The 22,831-nt window shown below is 42.3% G+C and overlaps 2 protein-coding genes across 5 annotated transcripts; one reads left to right on the top strand and one right to left on the bottom strand.

The window, feature by feature from the left end:
* The first annotated feature begins 527 nt into the window (after positions 1-527).
* Positions 528-9,526, top strand: LOC147251892 (uncharacterized). Of its 2 annotated transcripts, XM_086219863.1 has the most exons (11): positions 528-740; positions 2,316-2,555; positions 2,717-2,825; positions 4,098-4,250; positions 4,689-4,883; positions 5,517-5,590; positions 5,824-6,021; positions 6,170-6,307; positions 6,392-6,481; positions 6,650-6,793; positions 6,932-9,526. In XM_086219863.1, exons 2-11 carry the CDS (start codon positions 2,316-2,318, stop codon positions 7,058-7,060), a joined length of 1,470 nt encoding a protein of 489 aa, XP_086075989.1. In that variant the 5' UTR covers positions 528-740; the 3' UTR covers positions 7,061-9,526. The 2 variants fall into 2 exon arrangements, with proteins under 2 accessions (XP_086075989.1, XP_086075990.1); XM_086219864.1 differs by lacking the exons at positions 4,098-4,250; positions 4,689-4,883 and having other exon boundaries at positions 529-740.
* On the bottom strand, positions 9,520-21,868 carry LOC147251893 (zinc finger protein 654-like). Of its 3 annotated transcripts, XM_086219860.1 has the most exons (12): positions 21,713-21,847; positions 20,026-20,171; positions 19,483-19,564; positions 19,171-19,306; positions 18,605-18,807; positions 18,389-18,525; positions 18,032-18,173; positions 17,620-17,904; positions 16,426-17,529; positions 15,026-15,816; positions 11,547-12,610; positions 9,520-11,446 (listed from the first exon to the last, which is right to left on the bottom strand). In XM_086219860.1, exons 1-12 carry the CDS (start codon positions 21,836-21,838, stop codon positions 11,442-11,444), a joined length of 4,221 nt encoding a protein of 1,406 aa, XP_086075986.1. In that variant the 5' UTR covers positions 21,839-21,847; the 3' UTR covers positions 9,520-11,441. The 3 variants fall into 3 exon arrangements, with proteins under 3 accessions (XP_086075986.1, XP_086075988.1, XP_086075987.1); XM_086219862.1 differs by having other exon boundaries at positions 9,520-12,610; positions 21,713-21,868; XM_086219861.1 differs by having other exon boundaries at positions 9,520-12,610; positions 19,483-19,534.
* Positions 21,869-22,831: the final 963 nt, after the last annotated feature.

A 22,831-nucleotide genomic window follows, 5' to 3' on the forward strand; every position in this document is an offset into this window, starting at 1 on the left:
TGGCACATTCAGATATCGGAATTTAGAGTTTCCACCGAGTAAATGGCATTCGCATTCATATGATCGAACCTATATCTTTCTGTTTTGTTTTGTTTTTTCAAATTTAAAACGTTTCTTCATTCAATGTCTTTTTGCTGTTCTACAACGGCTTGCTAGATGTAGTCATCAGGTTGTTTTCCCATCATCATTCATCTCACGTTTTTAAAGGTTATCATTGTTGTTATCATTATTATTGTACATTTTCTGCCTGTTCTTCTTGATATGAACATGATACTCTAATTCAAAGCGTTGCTTGATCCTTGGTACTTGTCATATATCAAACCCAAATGAACCTCTATATTTTCACCTAACTTGCTTGAACATGTATGAATATATTTCTCTCGGGTCAGATCATGGTTTGGTGTATATTCTAAAACATTAATAATCCTGTATAAATGACGGACTGTTTTTTTATTTTCATGGTCACCAAATCATGAAACTAAACTCTACGGAGTGCATTTGAATGCATCAGAAGATGAGCTAGCTAACTGTAGTGGCTAGCGCGGCGCTGGATTCTGTGGATGGATGTGTCCACGGTCCAGCGTACCTGGGCTGTCTACCTGCAAGATATGCAACATATCAGCGAGTGTCAACCGTAACACTGTAATAACTAATATGATTTAATTAACAGTTTTAAGAGGGTCGACTGTGAAATTTAAAATTGTACTTCCGAATCAAACGAAGGAGTTAAACGCCGAGAGGTAATGTATCGTTATCATTTGCTATCACTGCATGAAGCCTAGATGCTAACTACTCCTCAAATTAGCTTAGCTTGGAAACTGTTGACGCTCTGCCCGGTGTGTCACCGAACAGACATCTTTAGGAAATGTTGTTAGCTTAATCGTAAATAGTCGTTAAGTCATTGGAACAGACGTGTGTCCCTTCTAAGCCGCACATGAATATAAGGGAGTGTGATGTAACGGTAGCTATGCTTGCGGGTAACACTTAAAACACCTTCAATTTTGAATTAGCCACTTTTTCAGGCTCAATAGGCAACGTTAATTGGATGACTCATCTTCACCCGTGTTCTGTCAAAATCTGAAAGAACGTGTCATGGTTACTACAATGTTATAAACTGGGGATGTGTTGATCATGAAGCAATATGAACTTTACAAACGAATATAGATTTGACCCGTCTGTTTAAAAACTGGGATAAACGGGGACGGTGTTTGATAAGCCTTGGCTGTTGATGGGCTGCTAGTCTAAGGTTCTGGCTGAAGAATGAGGAACTTTGCCGATGTTGGCAAACTACACAACATCAGTCACTGATATTTCACATAGCACACGCACTCTTTCAACACAAGGATTGAGCTAGCAGGCTGTGCCAAACATTTCTCAAGTCAGCCATAAACATTCTCTCCGTGATGATGACCTCTCAAGAAGACGGCATGTTTGACCGGCCAAGAGAATTTCAGCCATGAAAGTGAAGATGGACATAACTCACAGAGATGTTTAATCGAAAGTTCATGGCTGGAACTCGAGTCCTTATTTATATTTAATAGTTTAGAAATATTTGAAGAACTGTCTCCCACTTTGGGCTCATAAAACATGCAAGTGAAGTGATTTGTCTGTCGATTAAGATAAGCATCAGCCCTGCATTAAATCAAGGCAGGGAGAGTAAAACTCACACTTAATTTTTTTTTTATTGTTTAGAGAAATGATTGCACATGTGTACAAAGGTAATCTCTTTTCCATAAGTATAAACTTTAGTGTGCTGACCCTGGGACGTATAGACCGTTCCACTGCACTTCCGCACCTAATGTACGTTGTTGTGTCATTGTTGTGTAACCAACTGTACTGCGCTCTGTTCCTTTAAATGCCTTCCATGGGGATAAATAAAGTTTTCTTAATCTGAATATGAATTTGGGTACCTAGAACTCATACTATGAACTCACAAACAGATGTACACACAAATACCAAAGTAATACTATTTTTTCGTCAAGGAACTTGCAGACTGTTACCCCCCCCCCTCTTCTTTGTGCTGCTAAAACACTAGTTTCAGAGAAAAGAGCATCTAATGACTTAATGGAGGTATGTTAACACTTCCTGTCCACTACCGTTGTGTTATACCAAGACAGTAGGTGTTTCTGTGGGTTTTCCCTCTCTACTGCACCCACAGAGGAGAGAAGGGTATCGATCTTCTTGTCTGCCTCTTAAGAAGATTTGCAAAAAAAACAAGCGTGCTCCTGTGTCATATTTAACAAATATCAGCATATGAAACTACAATCTTACTGTTGCTAAAGGTTTGTGTTCTTCTCTTTTTGTTAATGCTGCAGATGGGAGAGTTTGAAAGCAGCGCTCTTGGCCGAGTAACCGTGTACTCCATCCAGGGCTGCCCACACTGTGTGCAAGCCAAGGCCACTCTGGAGCGTTTAGGAGTGCCCGTATGTGACGTGGATGTCGGGAGGCATCCTGAGCTAAGGGCTAGGGTGAAGCAGCTGACAGGACGGAGCACAGTCCCGCAGATCTTCTTTAACAATGTCCATGTTGGGGGTAATGATGACCTGCAGAAATTGGTGAGGCGGCAAAACTTATTTCCTGATTGAACTCAGGTTGCATTCATTTCTCACGTGAAAACTTGTTAATAGCATTTTCCTACTAGGTAATAGTGCAGCTTTTATAACACAAGATTTTTGTACGATTTCTGGAACCATTTGTTGATCGAACACCTACTTAGGCACCCGAGGAGCTTCAGAGGTTGGTGACTCTAGTCAAGGAAGAGCCTCTCCCAGCAGACGCTCCACCGTTACCAGAGGGGAACCAATCGGAGGACAGCACGGATGGAGGTAAGGACTTCATCGCTCCTTCTCAAACTATTTAACTTTTGTTTTTCCAAATCACTTTAATACATTTACTCAGGAGCAACATTTCAGCTGCTGAGACTTGTGGTGCTTCGATGTATGTCTACTTTGAATAAACAAATATCAGAGTTTTACTGTGGAGTGACTGTGTTGTTAAATGTAAAAGACAATACAAAAGGAAGGCTGTTGTTTCTAATGAAGTTCCTGTGCTTGAGAACTCTTGATATTTGCATCACCAGGTCATCCAGCCAAGGAAGAGGAGAGAATACAAATGTAACCGCCCTCAAACCTCACTGTAGTCGTAGAATACAGAACAGTGCTCAACTCTGTCTTTCCACAGTCTGTTATACTGCTTCCTCTCTTTCTCCCAACCTGGCTGCCTTTCTGGTTCTGTCACATTTAATTTCTTCTCAATAGCCTCTAAGTCGCTCACTTACTTCTCACGACTTCTATCTGTTTATTTTCTATTCAGTTTTGGTCACATATCTCTTCCTCGCAGCTGTCCCCCCAGCAGGCTGCCAACGGAACAGCAGCCAAAGATATTTCTGTCCTCCCCCGACTGTTTTTTTGATTTGGATGTCCTTGTAAACACGAATAAGCCTGACAATATTACTCCCAATTTAATACTGGTGAAATAATTTGGAGCCACAAACAAAACCTGCTTCATACACGTGTGGTTATTCTAGCCAATTACAAGTTAATTCACACTCGTCTTGTGTGGCGTTGTCTCCTTCATTTAGAAAGTTTAGTCTAACCGCAGCTAATATTTGTTCGCTGGCTCTGTTTGCGCACTTATGAACCTACAAAGAGTGTTCATGCAGGTATCTGAATCTTGTGTCATCAGTGGTGAGGGTGACAACCTCCGTGGGCCATCCTGCTCTTTGGACATAGCATCTTTTTTGCTAGCATCTGTAGAATTGTTGCTAGAAACCGTGCTACGTATGAAAGAATGTCAAAACCTGAAAATGAAATGTGATATTCATGTACCTAAACAAATTAAAATGTAAATTTTCATGGCAGTCAAACTGAATTTTATTTGATTGCACATTTCAACTATTTGTTGCCTTGATCAGTCTCTGGAAAGTGTAGCACTGCTGAGTTGAGGTAGGTAAAACTCCGACTCGACCTAAGTTTGGTGACTTCTTTTCCCTACAGTCAGACATCTTATTGTGCACATACATTGGTCTCTTCTTTGTGTGTGGTGAGTGTTTGTATTTCTGTGTGTTTGCACATGGTTTGGCATAATCTCATTCTCAGAGTTTCAGTGTGAGAGAGATGATTTGGCGGATCTGGTAGAGGACTTCAAACATGGCAGTGTGATTGACAGTCATAGAAGGGGACTGACTTTATACAAGAAGAGCTTCTCAGGCGATCAACTGGTTGACTGGCTGCAGAAAGAGAAGGGCATGGGTAAGCAAGGCTGGCAGACGGGTGACAGATTAAAGGAAAATCCTGAAGAGTAGAAAGATGGGAATGTAGACTGCAGAACAGAGGGCTCGCTGAAACGTTCCGACAGACCTCAGCCCAATTCAACATCTGTGGAAGAGTTTGGACAGACTTGCTCGCTAGTGTGCTCTACCACCATTATCAAGGAATGTTCTTGGTCGTAGTGTCGTTCATCCCTCCTGTGGAGCTCCAGATACGTGGCTCTAAGACCACTGAAGCTGCTCTGCTGGCTTCATGTTGGTCTTTCCTTTAATTTGTCACCTGTCTGTAGATGTGCAGTGAAACTAGATCGAAGTGTTGTGTTAGTTTGATTCTTGAAACAAAGCTGAAAGTGCCCTGAGTCATATACACACTCGTTGTAGTCAGCTGCGCTCCACCTTGACTCGGCCCTGTGTGTGCTAGGCAGGGCTCAGGCCTTAACTGTTGGCCAGAGATTGTTGCAGAAGAAATACATGGTCAGTGTGCGTGGCTGTGGGCAGCAGGATGGAAATTTTGGAGAAGGAAAAGAAAGCGGCAACACACTGTACAGGCTCCTGGAGGATGACCCTCACTCAGCCCTCAACGCAGGACAGACAGCAGCCTGCAGTCCCATACAGGGTAGGTCAGACCCGGACCAGGCTCAGGTCAAAGTTCAAGCTGACTGTCGCCTCCTAATCTCTGTCTTTTGTCGTTCCTGGTGGCTTGGTGCACATGGGTCTTTTGGGTTTGCTTGGATTTGTGTTGGTGAGCTTTGAGGTGGTGAGAAGTAGGTTTTAATGATATACCGTATCTGATAGAGCTTCCCTTTATCAGAAGTTATTCTCCAGTGAGCAAGCAAGCCGGAATGCACGGTTTTGGTTATTGAATGAAGATGGAATGAAGTTGCCTGAGATGAGATATTATTCAAGCCTATTTCAAAACCACATTCTGCTTTGTGACGTCATGTTGATCCTTTGACAGACACCAGGTAGGTCAAGATTCAGCCTCCAAAGGGTTTGGGTCTGTGGTTGCAGTTTGTATTCCTGACTGCCTGTTGCATCCGGCCTGTGACCAACAAACTAACTGGCTAATCCCTGCTGTGCTGCACAGAGATAATTAACATCACTGCTTTTGTAAATGTTGGTGTTATTAAGCTTTGCTATTTTCCTCCTGAATTTGTCTTACTGAAGTGCTTAAGACATTGATTTGATACGAGTCTCAACTATCGCTGAACATATGAGGACACACCACCTGTTTCTCTTCCCCTCTCAGCTGCTGAGCTCTCCTTGCTTTTGCGAGAGATGATTCTGAAATTGTTCTCGGAGCATCTCTCTGCTGATGGCAAGGTAATGTTTTTGTTTTCTCACTGCAAAACAACATTTGAATCTTTAGTCCGTGAATGTGTTGAATACTGGAGCCAGTTTTAACATATTGTCAGTGGCTTGTCCTGGATCTGAAGGCAGGATTTCTTTTCTCCAAAGCCACAATTGTAGTCAGTAGATTTTTAGAGAGCAAAATTCTACACATCCAGGTTTTCTTTGTGTGCTTTCTGAGACGTGTCTTCTCTTTGCTCTCACAGTCTGTGGACTACAAAGGCATGTCAGTCAACCCTGCGTTTGAGCGTTATTGTGAACTGGCCATTCAGCTGCAGAGGGTGGAGCTGCTGTCGCTGACCCGGGAGGAGAAGCTGGCCTTCTTCATCAACATCTACAACGCCTTGGTCATCCATGGATATCTACGCTTGGGTGCCCCCACCAACATGTGGCAAAGATACAGAGTAGGACCCCAAACATCCATTTTGCTTCTGCATTCCCCACAACGCTCCTGTCCTACTGGATTTGAGTTCTTGTGGGGTTTCCAGAGGATTCAGGATCCCTCAACACATCACATGATGACGTTTAAATATTTACGTGTTCCATCTCTAGTTCTTCAATTATGTGAGCTACCTGATTGGAGGAGAAGTCTTCACATTACAGGACATTGAGAATGGAGTTCTGAGAGGGAACAGAAAAGGTGTCGCACAGCTTCGAAGACCCTTCTCCAAAACAGACCCACGACTACAGGTGTTCTGTGGCATCACAGTTAAACAAGTGTTGACTCAATGTTAGCAGCTAACTAATGTGGTGTAACTTTCTGTTGTCCTCCAGATGGCTCTTCCTGATGCTGAACCACTTATTCACTTCGCCTTGAACTGTGGTGCTAAAGGATGCCCGCCGATCAAAACATACACTCCACAGGTTAGTGGGTTTCAAACCAGATCTCCTCACGAGGAGGAAAGAAAGTAGAGAAAACATGAAAATGCATCAGCTCCTCTTGTTTAAAAGGTTTGGGAAAGTGTAACTGCTGTCTTCTTCCTAATGTGCACGTTAGTATTGATCATGAGATGGATGTTCTCAATGCTTCAGGACATTGACAGCCAGCTCCGCACGGCGGCTGAAGCCTTCCTGGAGAACGACGATGCCTGCGTGGTGGATTCAGGGAAGAAAGAAGTGCGACTCAGTCAGATATTCAAGTGGTACAAGGCTGACTTCGGAGGCACCGATGAGAAGGTGATCTGGACTCCAGCTGCTGTCTCTGTGTGTTTAGAGACGCTCGCTGACTGAAGCACAGTTCTTCTTGATTTCCATCAGCAGAAAGCAAAGCATCCCGACTCTCCATCAACATTAACCTCTCTGTTGTCATCACAGCTGCTGAAGTGGGTGCTGGAGCACATGGGTGACTCCCCGAAGAAGACCAGCCTGCAGGGTGTCCTCTCTGCAGGGAAGACCAAAGTGAGCTTCCTCCCTTACGACTGGAGCACCAACAGCAGCCGCTGAGAGACAAAGGAGCGTGAAGCGATGTGCAGTGTTCTCCTGCATCTGCTCACTCTCTACTGTGCTGCATCTACTGTCACGCCCGAGGACGGTGGCGGTGCGCTTGCCTACTGCACTCTACCTGTCTCTTTTATGCAAAACCAAGTCATGGTGAGCAGGGCAAGTTTGCACTCAAACATGGAATCATATGCTCTAACAGGCTTAGTCCAGCTTGCCTTGCCTTACCTTCATACACTCCATATTTACTGGTACATTCAGTTTTGAACTGTTGGGAGTAAAAACATTAGGCAACCTATTTTGAACCTTTTTTCCAAGTTCACTTTGTCCTACCACAGCATAACTGATGGGATCAAGTGCACATACAGCATGTGATTCATTTGTTGCCTCATATAAACACTGTCAAATCCTAAAACTTGATCGACACGTCACAAATTGTGTTAGAGTAAATCATCAGCATTATGTGTAAAAACTAAAAATCAAACTGGCTCCTTGTTCTTAAAAACCATGTCCTAGCTGACCCCGTTGTCTCAGTCCAGTTCAACACGTGTCGCTGGACCGTGGCGGCAGCGTTTAATCAGAGAACATAGATGATCACGTCGTCTTGACAAGCCATAAGAGGACTCCTCGCTTGTGAGCAGACAACGCACTCCTCGACAAAGCCGGACCTTTATTCTCAGAAAAGCAAATTAATTCCAGCACAATGTTGCATTTTACAGGGAAAGAAAGTGAAATTTGCTGCAGTTTTAACACTCAAGGGAAATGGAACATGACATCATATTACAGCTAGCAGACATTTAAAACAACTCTCCATGTGGTTGTAAAACACGACGTGGGAGGGTATTAAGCTTTTTTTTTTTTTAAAGAAAGAAATGTGTGAATTCTCTCCTGTTCCTCACACGTATGGAGCGTAGCGTCTTGAGAAACTATTATATAAGCATTACTCCCCTTTCTGGTTTTGTGCTGCTGCTGTCTATCAGACGGCTTCATCAAGTCCTTGCGTTTCTCATTTTATAAGCTAAAACTCCTTCTCTGCTCCCGAGGAAGCACAGATGCAGTCTGGATCATCTCGGTCTTCCCCTCTCAATGTGAACCCACACGGTCGTTCACCCCCCTTTTATCCAGGTCTTCCAGTTTAAATTGAAAGAAGTGCTTTTGCTGTTTTTGCATAGAGAATTTAGTAAAGGAAAAAAAAAAAAGATAGAGCAATATTGTGAACTCTTGAACTATATATCATAGGTACTCCTATTTTGGATGCACTCTGACACTTTGCATGTTTTTTTCCCCCTGGTTTTAATGCTATGGAGACAAATTTATAATTTTTTTTCAGACAAATGGAAATGCTCACCGTCTACTTGAGAATGATGTGCTGTGTTGATCCAACTACTCACTACAGGAACTAAAAAAAAAAAAAAAAATACTGTCCACCACATCTTGAGAATGTTCTGTTATCCAAATCAGCAGCCGGTGTAGCGTTTGAAGCCCTCGCTGGAGTGACTTTGTTTGGCTTCCTGAAACTGCACGCGGCTTTAACTTCGGCCATTTGAGCATGAATCGGGTTTGAACCTTTAAACTGCTGTCAGTGATGAAATTCCATTTTTAACATTGAATTAATGCAGTTCTAGAGTACGAGTTTGTGGCTTTGAAACTCGATATGGCAGCTCTCCATTTCCAAAATTCAAGCATAATGTAACTGTAGACATTATTCAGTGAAGTACATATTTTGAGTTCAAATCCTGTATGTTACTTGAATGTTTTTCTCTTGAAGCTACAAGCAGCACCAAAGCAATAGTAGTATCAGCATGTTAAAACTGGAATGCTGTCGGTGCATGAAGCTGTGGAGCGCTGCAGTCCTGAACGCTGCCTGTAGCACGACCGCCCCTCACACTGCTGTTGTTGGCCTGGAGGCGCAGCCACGAGGAACGGTTGATACTTGTCCCCCAGAACGGCAAATCCAGGGTCATTTTAGACCAGTTCTTGTTTCTGGGGGTTGCAAAATGGTTGCGTGAAGAAAAAAAATATAAAGTATGGGAGAGTCAAAGTGTGTACTTGAAAACTAGTTAGCTAAAAACTTTGAGAAGTTATTTAATGTTGAGAACAAGATATTATTCCTGCAGGTTTTAGAAAGTCGGCCGCAATTTTACTCGACTAAAATGTCGAAGTCCTCCATCCTTCATAGCGTTCTCCTTCCTTGAACTGGAGTTGTTTAACTCCTTTAAGTGACTGAGATCCAAATACTTATATCCACCAATTGTACATCCTTAACAGTAGTTTTATATAAATATATATATGTATGTTCACCATCCCTGTACTTGGTCAAGATTACCTCGTGTATCAGGAAAATGTGATGCAAAAAATGTTTGAATAAGCAATGCTCAATATTATTCTATTTTCTTTCCTTGGATAACAAAGCAATATGTTCATGAAGAGTAAATATGCAATGCTGAACTAATAAATTCTATATTGCATCCGTCTGTTGCCTCTTTATGAAAGACACTTGTGATTTAAAGTAACGGTAGAAACGGGAACGTGTGTCTGCTTGTGCTGGAATGATGCACCACAACAACAAAAAAACCCAAAGATTCACCGTTTGTTTAATCAAACAGATTTACTCACTTTATGTAAGAAAAATAGATGGGGAATCGTTGCCTTACAAATCCAGTCTATTAACATTTTTACATATAAATAAGCATAGTTAGGGGCACAGTCTCATAAAATCACATTAAAAAAATATTAAAACATAACCACGTTGAATGTTTGTACATGAATGACTTGTGTGAAATATACAACGTGACGAAACCGACGCAAAACTTTGAGATCCAAAGCAACATTGTTGACCTTACCTACATTCTAACACTGATTAGGTCTTGGCACTAGTAAAATTGTGGATGTCATAAACTGTACAGCGTGACAGTATGAAAGCCGATTTACATGATTTCAGACATTTTGGCCATATTGAGTGAGTGATTCGTGCTGAGTTCACCTTCGCCACACGACTCCAAGGAGACCCCAACTCCGCTAGTGAAATACATCACAACAGCCCTGAAAACACACTCTCTTACAGTTCCAACCTCCTGTATGTGTGAAATGTTTGAACGTGTCGTTTGGAATTCTCCAGAGTGGTGCATGATTCCCTTGGAAGACTACAGGAATTAAAAATATATCACTAAGTGGAGAGAATTTATTACGCCTCTCTGATAATCAGCACTTTTTTTTCCTTTTTTTTTTTTTAAATCATGAATTCAAACAGTTGAACGCAACAGGACCAAAGGTGCAATGAGTCTCTTTGACAATTTAGGTAACCAACAGTGGTGGTAAAGCGAAGACGACCCAAAATATATTAAATGCATCCACGCATCTGTCGTGTTTCTGTGGTAATGCAAAGTTATAATGGAAGAAGCAAAGCAATTGAGAAGGATTTCTGCTTTGAGTCCTAGACAAAGGTTATCAGTGCCAGTGTGTCACAGTTACTAACAGGTTCAAAGGAACATGACAATTTTTTTTGGGGGGGGGGGGGGGGATACTTTTTTCTGACATTCTCCCTAAGATCCAGACAAGAAAGATGCAGGCCGGTATTTAGGAGCGGAGACCCACAGAGATCAGCTGACTGCTCCTAAACTTAGCCTTCACCCACACAGCAGATCCTCCTCTGTGTAATCTGGTTCTGACGGATCGGGCACACAATCTTGGTTCGTTCAGAGGTAATCCCCAAACTTCATCTTCTCGTTGTCCACATTTTGATTTTTTTGGCCAAATATTTGATGTAGTGCACCAAATCACTGAACCCAGTCAAGAAAGTAGTTCCGGCTATGTGTCCAATTCTGAAACTAAGAATATTACAATTTTACATTGTGTCATTACTAATGTTACACACACAACCCTTGTTTTAGTAATGCAGGCAAAGACCATTTTGGAGAAAAGTGCATTGGATGACTTTTGACCAAGGCATGCTAACACTTCCAGACCACTACCATTCATTGTGCTAAGCTAACTAGCATTCAGCTGGTCAGCAGGAAGAGAAGGGTGTCCATCTACTTGTCTGGCTCAGAGGAGGAGGGAAAATAATCACATTTCCCCCAAAAAAGGCAGTGTGTTCCTTTAACCCAGGTTTAAAAGGATGAGTTGATATTGATTTATCATTAAGAGACCGAAATTAGTCACAGACATGACAGCGCACACGTTGATGTTTGGAACATAACAATGTCATGTCTTTTGTGTCAGAATAAATTTAAGCTGTCAAATCAAAAGTTCGCCAGCCATTTTTGACGTGAACGGTCTTTGTTCGCACTCTACTGTTTGGAAAGGGTTCCAGTGTTACGCCTCTGATGAAGGTCTGCCCTGAGCCAGATGCCAACAGTTGCTCCAGTCACAGCCCTTCTTCTCTCAACTAACCTTCAAGATTAAAAACAAAATGATTATTCACAAAGGTTGTTTTTGTTTTTTTTTAAATATTCATATGTGTTGACAGACTTTCTAACCAGTGGATACTAACTTTCATCATCAGAATCAAAGCCAAAGAGTGCAGAGCAGGTGTTGAGAGCTTGGTGTTTCTTTAGTTCATCTAAGCTACTGAAGGAGGAAAGACATTTGCTGCATCGATGCCTGGTCTTCTGTTCTGGGGCCGCCTCGTGCACCTGCTCCTCTTTCACCGACACAGTCTCCTTCTTCTTATAGTTATTGCTGTAGTAAAGAGGTTTCTTCTGAGACACCTCCTCAATGTCCCTTCTCTTGCGCATTGAGAGCAGAGATTCGTCCATATAGGTGGACGGCGGTGGCCGGATGAAGGGGGCTTTGACGAAGGTGGCGTAGGAAGGATCTTCAGGTTTGAAGGTTTTGTGCTCAGTGATGAGAGGCTCTCCCAGTTTCTGTTGGACTCCCTCAGCCAAAGTGGACATGTCCTCCAGGTCCTTGACATTCAAAGGGTCGCACTCGATGCGCGTTCTTTTTTGGTACTTCTTTTTACGTGGGGCTGCAGCAGCAGGGTCAGGACGGGAAGTTGAGAGCAGTATGTCAGACAGTTTTCTATCTTTTGTCACATCCTCATATCCATTGATGAGAGTGTTGCTGTCATCGATGGGCTCACAGGCAGAGGTATCAGACAGCTCTTGAGTACTTCCAGGGACTATGACATCACAAGCTTGATCTCTGTTTATTTCCCTGAGATCTCCAAGATCCTTGACGTTATCTGGGTCGGGACTCTCCTTCTGACCTTTTTTACTCTGCAGCCATATTTCCTCTACCTTCACCCTCTGCTTCCAGGGAGCTTCGGCATTCCGATTCTCTGGTTTGCTAGGTCCCATCTCTAACTCCTCTTTCGTAGGTGCCGGGATGTAGTGTCTCCATTCATGGTCGTGGAGACACTGAAGGCTCGAGAACACCTTCTCACAGTCTGTGAAGGGGCACTGGGGTCTTAAGGGCTGGTGGGTGTTCACATGGTCCTTTAGTTCTTGCAGAGTCAAGAAGCGCTGGCTGCACTCAAGATGGTAACAGAAGTGTGGAAGAGGATTGTCGTGGAGCTTCATGTGGTCCTTATAATGCTGGAAAATCTGGAGCTGTCTGTTGGAGGAAAGCACAGTTACGACGATAAGCTTTCGCCAAAAATGTCCTGGGAGAATTAAATATATTGACCTATTCTGACTAATTTAGAAGGACAAATATAAGAGACAGATAATGTTGATTTTTTTCCCACTTTGATGTACCCAGAAATATCTTAACTTGTTCAGACGTTACTATGGAGACGGTTTTTGTTAATCCGTGTTATTGTGATGAAGTGGCCAACTTTAATATTCAACCACAGAACACCAAAGACCGTTGGTGGATTTCCCTCTGGTAAGCCCACGTATGAATGCATTTACAAGCTACATCGAAGTAACAATCATAGCACCACCTAGTGGTTACAGGAGGTAAGGCTGATGAAACAAACATTTGATTTAAATCAAAATGACACTGTTGTCTTCCTGTAAGGTACAGAAAGAGAATATAAAGGGAGAGTGTTTACTCCAGCACCACCTAGTGGACACAGGAAGTGATACTTGCATGTAATGTTCTCCTTCATGCAACATCCAAATATTATCAGTCTTCACAGAGTGCCAGGGTTCAAAGGTTTGCCTTGGTGGAGGAACGTGCTCTCTCAGTGCTTTCAAGTGAACTACTGTTATATTAGTACGCAGGTAAAGCAGTACAAAAGTGATGTGTTTATCAAGTACAGTTGCTGGTACCATGATTTACTATAGGTTCTATTTCATGTAAACATGGCCTTCGTACAAGTTGTCACTATCAGGTTCCTTCCTCACGCGTATGAGTGCATGACCAGAGTTTAGCTTCTTGTCTCTTCTTCTGTACCAAGCAATCAAAGACGAAAATATGCACTGCAGCGCGCCTGCACAACAGCAACATCACACCATGAGATTCCCACCAATGCTGCGAAGCTTGCCTCAGCCACCGTCGTGCTGGGCCAGGACTCACACCACACGCGGGATGCCAGGACAAATGAAAAGACTGCCCCCCCAGTTGTGCGAATGTTTCTTCTTCCGCGCCTTGAGTACATCTATTTAACATCAGCAAGTAGAAAGAGCCCGGAAACCCAAACAATGTCCTCTGCCTCATGTTAATTCATCTCCAGACAGTGACAGATTATGATTTGACTCTCACTAGGATTCAAGGGTATGCTGCAGCTATTTCATCCTGCCGTGAAGGCTGAGGAGGGAGGTGAAGTGCTTTTTAAAAGAAGTCAAGATGAAGATGCAAAAAACTGGTTGTGCACAATCTGGCAACACAGTGGGATATTACACGCTCTGGGTGGTCCCCCTTTTGAGGCGGATTTCTCTTCAAATGCTCTTATTTATAACAGAGCTCTTCATGGCACTGACACTAGCGAAGAGGGTTAGTAACCACTGTGCACTCTGTCCTACTGTCTCTAGATTCAAGAGGACAGGAACAAAGTGTTACCTTCCAATCCTTCATTTACACCGTCTTTGAATATTTTCACTCACATTTTCCTCAGGGTTTTTTTTTCCCCGCCTCACAAAAGTGAGGCAGAAAAAGGCCTTACATTGTTCCTGCTTGGTGCAGACATGCAGTTTGTGTATGACAGGGCACCGTCACAGGGTGTGGCGCTGTCAAGGAAGCACTTGTCTCACGGGGAGTGCGACGCCACCACTTACGAATACAGTGCAGCGGGAGCTGAAATCCCTCTGGGTATGTGGGCACACTCCACCGGAGCTTCATCTTTATCCACAGCTCCTCTCAGAGGGGCTGGAGCAGTGTCGGGGGCACCCCCTGTCCTTTTATCTGGTTCTATCAGCGTGACATGTCTGAGTCCTCCTGGTCTCTTTCAGTATTAAGGGTTGTAAATAACAGATGATGTATTAGTCAGGTCGGGCACTTCAACCAACCACCAACCTACCTACCCACTCCTTTAAGATATGGGTTTCTGCAGGCCTGCTGTCTCAGCAGGGGACCGACTAGATCAGCTTTGCCCTTATAGCTCTCAGATCCCGATGGGTAAAGGGAGGTGTAGCCCTTAAAAAGTCGAACTAGGACAATTAAAACAAATTAGAGTCTGGCATCATTTGAAGTGACGCTGGAATTGTGATATGATTCAAGATATTAGAGAAAACTTTAATTTTCTGATTTTTACTTAAAAATTAATTGAAATGATAAATGATGACAACGCAACAAAGATGTTTTCCCCAAGTCTGTAGAATATGATGTGTAGGCAGGACATCTCTGCAGCAGCATCTCTGCGGAATTTAATTCAAAATAGCATTTTGACACACCCTTGGTCTTTGCCAAATATTGAATCTTCCTGTGATTTGAAAATTGCTGTAGGTCATATTCCTCTGCTCCACCCTATTAGCTGAGGAAAAGTGGTGTTTCCGGGAGCAGAACTCCGGTCAGACCAAGATCAACATCTATTTCCAGATGCTTTGTAACTCTGAGGTTATATAAAAATGTACAAGTAGCAGTTACCTAAAGCAGAAGGTGCACTTGCGCTTGGTCCAAACAAAGGTCTTCTCCAGCACCTCCTCTTCATTAATATGGCATCTGATGGCGTGCCTCGTCAGAGTGCTGCTGATCCTTAAGAAAACTCGATCACAGGACATAGAGGGGCACAACTGATACTTGATGTCTACACCGTATCCATTCTCTCCTGCGGGCTTGTCTTTCTCTTCCGCTTTTTCTTCCTCCTTCTTCATCACAGACAGATCTTTTAAAATCACCTGGCCATCTTTAATGACTACCTGCTCCTCCTTAAAGTCTACTAGTTTGAAAATATGGGCGTCAGGGTTCTTGCGCTTCTTTTCGAGCACACAGGCCTTTTTGATGAGGGTGCGGAGGTTTCTGATGATTCGCTCTTCCCTCTTGAGGCTGGAAATTTTACTTCTTCCTGCAGGTTTCTGTTGAGGAGTTTCCTCATTTGAAATCGAAGGCTGATTTTCATGCTGAGGCTGGCTCTGATTTCCCTGACTACCTTCCATTCCATTAGTAGCTGGAATGTTCTCAGTGCACGACTTGTTATCCTGGGGTTTAGGCTTGCACATTTCCTCAATGTGGTCCCGGACATGCTTTTTGGCAAAAGGAAGTTGTTTAAAGATTTTTCCACAGAGTATACATCTTAGTTTCCTAATCTTGAGGTGAGAGAGAGCATGCCTCAAAACATTCAGGCCTTTGTAGTTTTTCCTGCAGAAGTTGCAGTAGTACTCCAAGTGGGCATATTTTTGTGTACGTACTTTGTCCCTTGTTTTACTCTTCACTTTCACCTAAAGAAAAGATAATAAATTAAATAAATCAGAATGTTTAGCAGAAAACGCAGCACAAAAGTCAAATACAATTCATAAATAAAAACTTTGTTTTCATTAAAGATTTAATGTGTTGCATCAGTGCTGCCATGAGACTATTCACCACAAAACACTGCTATGATGCATGTTCTCGTGCATTCAGACAGACAACAGTATTGTGTGAGAGAAATGCAACCCCCCACCCAAATCCATTTGACTGCACCAGTGATGCAGCAGGGGTGCCAATGCAGAAAGCAAAAAAGTACAGGGTCGTCTGGCAAAAAAAAACAACAACAGCAACAACAAAAAACTGGTTACATTAAATGATCATGTGAATTCTGTGAAAATTAGTCTTTCATTTTACAATAAAATACTGGCAAATAATAAGCCCTCAAACTTGAGGATCTAGTTCAAATTGGACTTTCTGAACGGATTTCATTGTCTCAAGCTGCAGCCTCATACCCCATGCATTTCCCAGCGTGGGGCTGCACAAAATAAAACATCTACACTACAAGTTAAGAGTAAGATTACTTTGAATTCATAGAAATCTAAATGAGGAAACTGCAGGGTTGGCAGTAAAAATAAACTGACCTTTGTGTTTGAGTTCTCCGTTTCCACTGCAGGCTGGGGTTCCTCTATTGCGTCACCATTAACTTCCCCTGATGTCGAGGATTCAGCAGGTTGTGGTTTCTCACTGTCAGGCTTTTTGGATTTAATAGAGTAACTGTGTAACAGTTCTATGGGACAATCAAGTAAATCTAAAGGTGGACCATCGAGCTCAGGATCGCCTTCAACAGCTTGAGAGTTGCTAGGAGGATATTCCTCATGGGTTTCGTTACTGGGACTGCCAGCACAAATCAAGTCAGTGTGTTTCTCAATGTCATTCTTCTGCTTAGGTGTACTCTCTTTCTCTGCAAGTTCATTGTCGAGATGAGGCATTTCCCTCAAATCGTCGTCCATGTCAGTTTTCTCCTCAAAACCAGACTCGTCCTCGGTGAGGGATATTTCATTATCCGGGTAGGAGACTTCAAATTTCTGTAAAGGCTTCCTTCCCCGTTTCTTGCCTTTAACTTTGACCTTCTTTTCTTTAACTGTTTGCGCCTGCTCCAGCTTTGGGAGACCCTGCAACCATCTTTTCTTCCTTCCTTTCCGTTTCAAAATTTGGCTCTTCACACACCTAGACAAATACTCTCGCTTGCGGTTCAGAGGGAGCTTTACAGAAGTAGAATTTTCCCTGGTCGTGTGGTCGCGTCTAAGTGAATACATTGGCTTGTTACCCAAAGAGGTGGGTTTGAGATTGTATTTGAACTCCGGGTCATCGCCCAGGTCGATCTCATCATCAGACACAGATTGGTTTCTTCGAGGCAACCTTCTTTGCCATTTTCTTTTCTTTGGGACGGCATTATTTATTGGGGCGACGCACTTTTGTGTTTCTCCAGCTACAGTCGGTTCCTCTGGAGGACGTTGGTTCTCAGATGCAGCTTCAGTGCACTTGCAGGAATTTAAACTTTGCTCATCTGAATCATTTACACAATTAGAGACCAGCAGCTCATCACAGTTTTCTTCTTCTTCTTCCTTCATCTCACTGAGAACAGCAGCCTTCATGACATTGTCACTTATCAACTCCAAGCAATGGGTCCTGAGGGTCAGGAGGTTCCAAAACTCAGGATCAAAACAAAGGCGCTCCTTGAGCATCTGGAAAACCACAAGACATAATGTTATCATATCCAATATATAATCACATCAATCTGTGGTGACAATATTCCCCTCTCCACCTCATCCCACCTGTAGAATATGGAAGCGAACATTAGTTCTGACAGGGCTGTTGTGAGGATGCGGCTCCTCGTCGGGATGCATGTAAAGCAGGCAGACGGTCCGGTAAGCTTCCAAGCTTCGTTCCTGGCAGAAGACCAACAGAGCACACGCTCGGCAGATCTCCAGATCATGGGGCAGGAGGAAGGCGATGGTCTTGTAGACCAGAGATTGGGTTACATTATCAGCCTGCATGTCACACAGCTGTAAGGCCCTGGCACAAATCTCCACACACACTTGGACTCCATCAGCACCCAGCTGTAACCCCCCCCCCCAAAAAGAAATATTCATGTGATTAGAATAATAAAATGAGGGGCAATCGAGTGGAATGGCTAGATCCAAGCAGGCTAAAATGTTCATTTTGATCCTGTGAAATCAGTCGCACCTCAGTGGTGACAAGTTTGATGAAAGGAAAGACAGCTCTGACGTTAGTAGCAGAGGAAGCCAGCTGCAAGCACTCGGCCAAGAAGCCTTCTCTTGAAGGGTGGGCCCTTAGATGCAACCTGCTCCAGATGAACACAAGGTCCCTACAGGAAGGCAAAGGAGGTCAAGTCAGCCATTTGGCTCGATTATTCATTAGTCAAAGTGACAATTTGATCATTTCTAAGTCAGTAAAACTCAGTATGGAACCAAATGAACAGGTCAATGTATACGTCCTGCAAATTACTTCTTTTGCTCCAAGACTGAAGGACACATATCAAATCAAAATTGAGCACACAGTAAGTAGGAAGAAGGTTCTTACCATATGTAGTACATATCTCCATTGTGCAGCTGCTGTGTGAGGAACGCTTTACACAATGACAAAAGGAGCTCATCTTTTTCAACTCTCTCTGTGTTACAGATGATCTCCACTGCATCACGGCCGTTGATTTCGGCCATCTATAGAAGCACACACATCGACACAACACTTACAAGAAAGACAACACAAAAAAGAGCCACAAAATAGTCTGTTTCATACCTCTTTGTGAAGGTGTTCATGCAGCGATGCCTTGTAGAGGCAGGTCAGGTAGGCTTGATGGAAGAACAAATGTTTTCCAGTCTTGCGGTTTTCCAAGCAGCCTTTAGCCAGTGCCATTGCCTCCTGTATTCTTTCACAGGCCTGCAGATAGCGAACCCGCAGCTCCAAGAATACTGGAAACTCTGAGTTTAAGTATTCCTCAACTGTGGAGGAGGGAATCACAAGCGTACTTGGTGTCATTTAGTAACATCATAGAAACGGACAAATCACTCACAGAAACCTGAATGAAAATATAAATAACACCAGAGGGTGACAATTGTATGACACAAATCCCTCCCCTTTCTCTAACAGCAAATATAAATGTATTGATATGTTGATTTCATGTAGTGTATAACTACATTTTCATACACTGAAATGTTATTCATCCACAAATGATCACACATTCTGCTGCCAAAATGTGCTTTACTGAAGTTGAAGGTTTTGCTCCAATCAAGTTAGCTCTCTCTCTAACGGTAAGAGGTTTCCTGTATCGTATTAAGTGTTATTAATTGTAATCATGAGTCTACCCTCTTTTGGAGACAAGTCTTTCTCCTTCAGGATTCCTTGTAACACAGGATTCTCCCATGGGCCTCCTGCTTTGATGATCTGCTTCACATGCTGAAGGTAAACATTTCTGTGTCTTAGAAGCTGAGAGTGGCATTCCTGGGGAAAAAATAAAACAACACAAGGTGATTGGTTATAATGTTCTTTTAAAAATCATATTGTTTGTGAGATGATCAGACCATAAACTGACTTCAGAGATCAGTATATGCAATATAATGGCTGAAGAAAACCTCATTCTCACTGAGACAAAGACAGCACCGGTTAGTTTTTGTCACCTGATAAGAATCCAGGATGTCTTTTAAAGGCTCTTCCCCAAATTCTTCTTTGCTGAAAAACAGCATAAGTTCAAAGAAACTCCTGCAAGACAATGAGCGAGGTATTAGTTTTCCAGAGAGAAACATCCCGCAGCAGTTCATTTAGGCAACGGCTGAATGTGAAAATTCTGCTCATCAACTTGTATCCATCTGAGAACACGCTGCCACCTGTGATCAGTTCACGAGTAAACCCTCCCTCCCTTTACTGTCCATCATGTGTCTGTTCATTCTGCAACAGTTGGGGTGCATGTTCTAATAAAGTACGTTATTTTTTTTTAAAGAAATTAGTCCTCTGAGTACCTTTACGCACGCTTATCAAAAATGGAGCACGGTGAACATAGAGTCTACTTTTTGTCCAGTTCACGACATCAGAAGCACATATCGATAATCTGTGATTTTTCTGTCTGTTCTCTGTGAGGAGATGTGGATCCACGCAAAATGGATATTTTCTAAGAGCAAGGTGTGTTTTTAAAAAACACTTATCATCAAAAACAAGTTACTTACAAGGCCAGACTGCTGAGAACATAGTGAATATGCTGACAGTCCTCTGGGAAGGCAGCAGCGGCTCTAGTGAAGCTGCAGAGTGCTGTCCGCAGCACCTTCAGCTGAGGGAGAGGAACTTGCCATTGACCTGTGTACTCTTCCACCAGCTGTGTGTCGAGAAAAACGAAACACAATAAAATATTTTGTGAAATATTAAACAACAATGCAATATTTATTTGTCCCATCTCACACGGGGCCCCATTTTTCAGGCAGCTTGACAAACAGCAGTAGCAGTAATATGTTAGAGATTGTCCCACCCTTGACGTTCTGCATGGTATTTTAGAACACAAGGTGCACAAGTGGAAGGAAAACAAGGATAAGGTCAAAATCATTCAAAGGACACATCGGTTGTTCATATTTTGTTCAAAAAACTCATTCTGCACGAATAACAGACATCTCAGATATTGCGCTAATTTTACCCTGAAAAAATGTCAGGCGCTGCCACTTTGGAGACTTTATCTACAAGAACAAACCTAATATTTACCTCAAATTTACAAATTTGATTTTAAAAAGAGAGATAAGGTGGTTAGAGCAATAATGTTTTATAAGCTAGAAGGAAATATGTTTGCAAGTCCGCAGCTTCTAATTAGAGAAATGTGTGTTACCGTTCACAGTCGTTCACCATGTTTACATTCACTGAGTGCCACGATATAATGACAGCGACCTCTGCACTCATTCTCTCAGTGGAAGCTGAATTAGAATGGTCCAATCATCTTGTGCACTGTTGTTTCCTTTACAATTCAATACAGGACATTTGAGTCTAAGGTCTTGATTGCACCTCACAAAGCCATTAAGTGAGTTAAGCTGCTGCACATTTGTAAAATAAAATATAATAATAATCGGTGCACTCCTGTCTCTTACACATTTAATTTAAGCTGTTTAGAGTGTGGAAACATGCACAAATTGTATTTCATTATTTGACTACGTCAACCACTACAACACAGCGCTTGCTTCTATGGCAGTTAGCAAAGTCCAAAAATATTCGTCTATTAACTTGATTTGAGTTGATGGTAATTAACGTTCTGGAGACAAAATCCTCCAAAGATTCATTTGATAAAGATACAAAATAGTTCCAGAACCGCTCAAGTATTCAATATCCTTTATTTGAGACTACAGACACTCTGTAATCAGGAGTTTTTGCGATGAAAACAAACACGATTCCTGATAACTTAACTTTACCATTGGCGACTGTTAATCGCTTTTGTTGTGCTGACATAATGTTACATTCCGTCAAGCTGAATTCGGAAGCAGCTCCATGTTGGAGATCACGCACGATTTTGTTGGGCAAATGTTGATAAAAGGCAGCTATTTCAGCGCGTCACGGATCGCCACAATTTGAAATGACGTGAACGTCAAGCTCACTGATTAGCTTAGCTTTACTGACTAGCTATCAAGCTAATCATTGTCAAAGATTATTTAAAGAGCCCATATCCTCACAAAGCTTTCGCACTAAGAGCCCAGTTTCTGACTCGCTACGTTTCAGCAAACATCCCTGCTGTGTTTCTGTCGGTCTATGCCACAGTCTTAGCAACACAGCTGCATAAATAGAGCTAGTCTATAGGCTACCGTTAGCTATGGAGGCTAGCAGTGTTAGCAATAAACAGACACTGACACAGATGAATATCAAACAAAACGGAGTCCAACGTACCTCACAAAACTCAGAACAATAATCTTTGCTATTCGGGGAGGATTCATCACCGCAGTGCCTATTACACAATGTGTCCAGAGCTGATTCTAGCCCGTCTATTTCCAAATCACTCTCGCTATCCGCCATACTGGCTACTGTATCCGGCGCATAGTCAACGTTGCCAGATCTGAAAGGTAACATCCTTCTATCCGTTACGAAAAAAAAATTGTGACCTGGCAGCCCAGGAATTAAAAATGACAGAGTGTATCATATATTTGACAAACATACATTTCCACCATTTTGTGATAGTCATTTCCTCACAGGTAGCGCAATGAACTTTTAACAGTGTAAAATTTTGAGAAGAACAAATTGTCTAACATTATCTTTTTTTTAATTTCATGAAGGCAGCATTTTTTTTATATTTAAAACACTACAGGATGTGCTGATTATCACTCATGGTATTGAGGATAAAATGACAGCATATACAATGTTGTTGTTGTCAATCAAATCCTTGTTCGTAATTTCTCATGGATAAGATGTGGACTGCTCGCTTGTGTATTGTCTCTAATGTTCTTTTATTTCCTACCAGCCCCAAATTCTCACACCATCTGTCCCTTGATAAAGGCTAAAGGTGACCATGTGCTTGCAGCAGCTCCCCGAAAGCTTTGGAACACTTGTTAACTTTCACTTAAGTGTTCCCCATCTGTTGAGACTTTCAACATCCTTCAAGTTTTATTTTACAGCTGTTACACTGCTTAGCAATTTTTGGAGAGGTATTTTCATGTAATTGCTCTACTGCTGTTTTTGGTATTTTAGTTTTGGTTTTTGTAATGTACAGTAATGACCTTTTCATGAAGGTGGGAGGGGGATGTCACAATAGTTGTTGTTTTTATCTGACTGCTTTTGCATTTACAAAAATAATAATTTTTCATACTTTGTGTAAATATTTTTTTAATTGCCTAATCCATCCATCAATCCATCCATTTTCTAAGGCTTATCCCATTGAGGGTTAATTGTCTAATATAAAAGTTAATTTTTCTTCTTATTTCATAAATCTGTCTGTAAATGCTGCTGAAGCTACTTAAATTTCCCCGGTCTGGGATAAAGAAAGTATTATTTTCATTGCAGAGAGACAGAGCG

Source organism: Aulostomus chinensis, chromosome 12, assembly GCF_037954235.1.
Source record: "Aulostomus chinensis isolate RoL2024-O1b breed Wild chromosome 12, RoL_Achi_v1.0, whole genome shotgun sequence".
Lineage (NCBI taxonomy): Eukaryota > Metazoa > Chordata > Actinopteri > Syngnathiformes > Aulostomidae > Aulostomus > Aulostomus chinensis.

Bases quoted from the DNA above. Each gene is read 5' to 3' on its own strand.
- LOC147251892 (XM_086219863.1), top strand. From the start codon at position 2,316: ATGGGAGAGTTTGAAAGCAGCGCTCTTGGCCGAGTAACCGTGTACTCC. The intron at 4,251-4,688 runs GTAAGCAAGGCT...TGTGTGTGCTAG, and splicing joins GCAGAAAGAGAAGGGCATGG to GCAGGGCTCAGGCCTTAACT. The intron at 6,482-6,649 runs GTTAGTGGGTTT...TCAATGCTTCAG, and splicing joins TCAAAACATACACTCCACAG to GACATTGACAGCCAGCTCCG.
- LOC147251893 (XM_086219862.1), bottom strand. From the start codon at position 21,838: ATGGCGGATAGCGAGAGTGATTTGGAAATAGACGGGCTAGAATCAGCT. The intron at 15,817-16,425 runs GTCAGTTTATTT...TCTTTTCTTTAG, and splicing joins CGGAGAACTCAAACACAAAG to GTGAAAGTGAAGAGTAAAAC. The intron at 12,611-15,025 runs GTAACTGCTACT...TTCCTCCAACAG, and splicing joins AAGTGCACCTTCTGCTTTAG to ACAGCTCCAGATTTTCCAGC.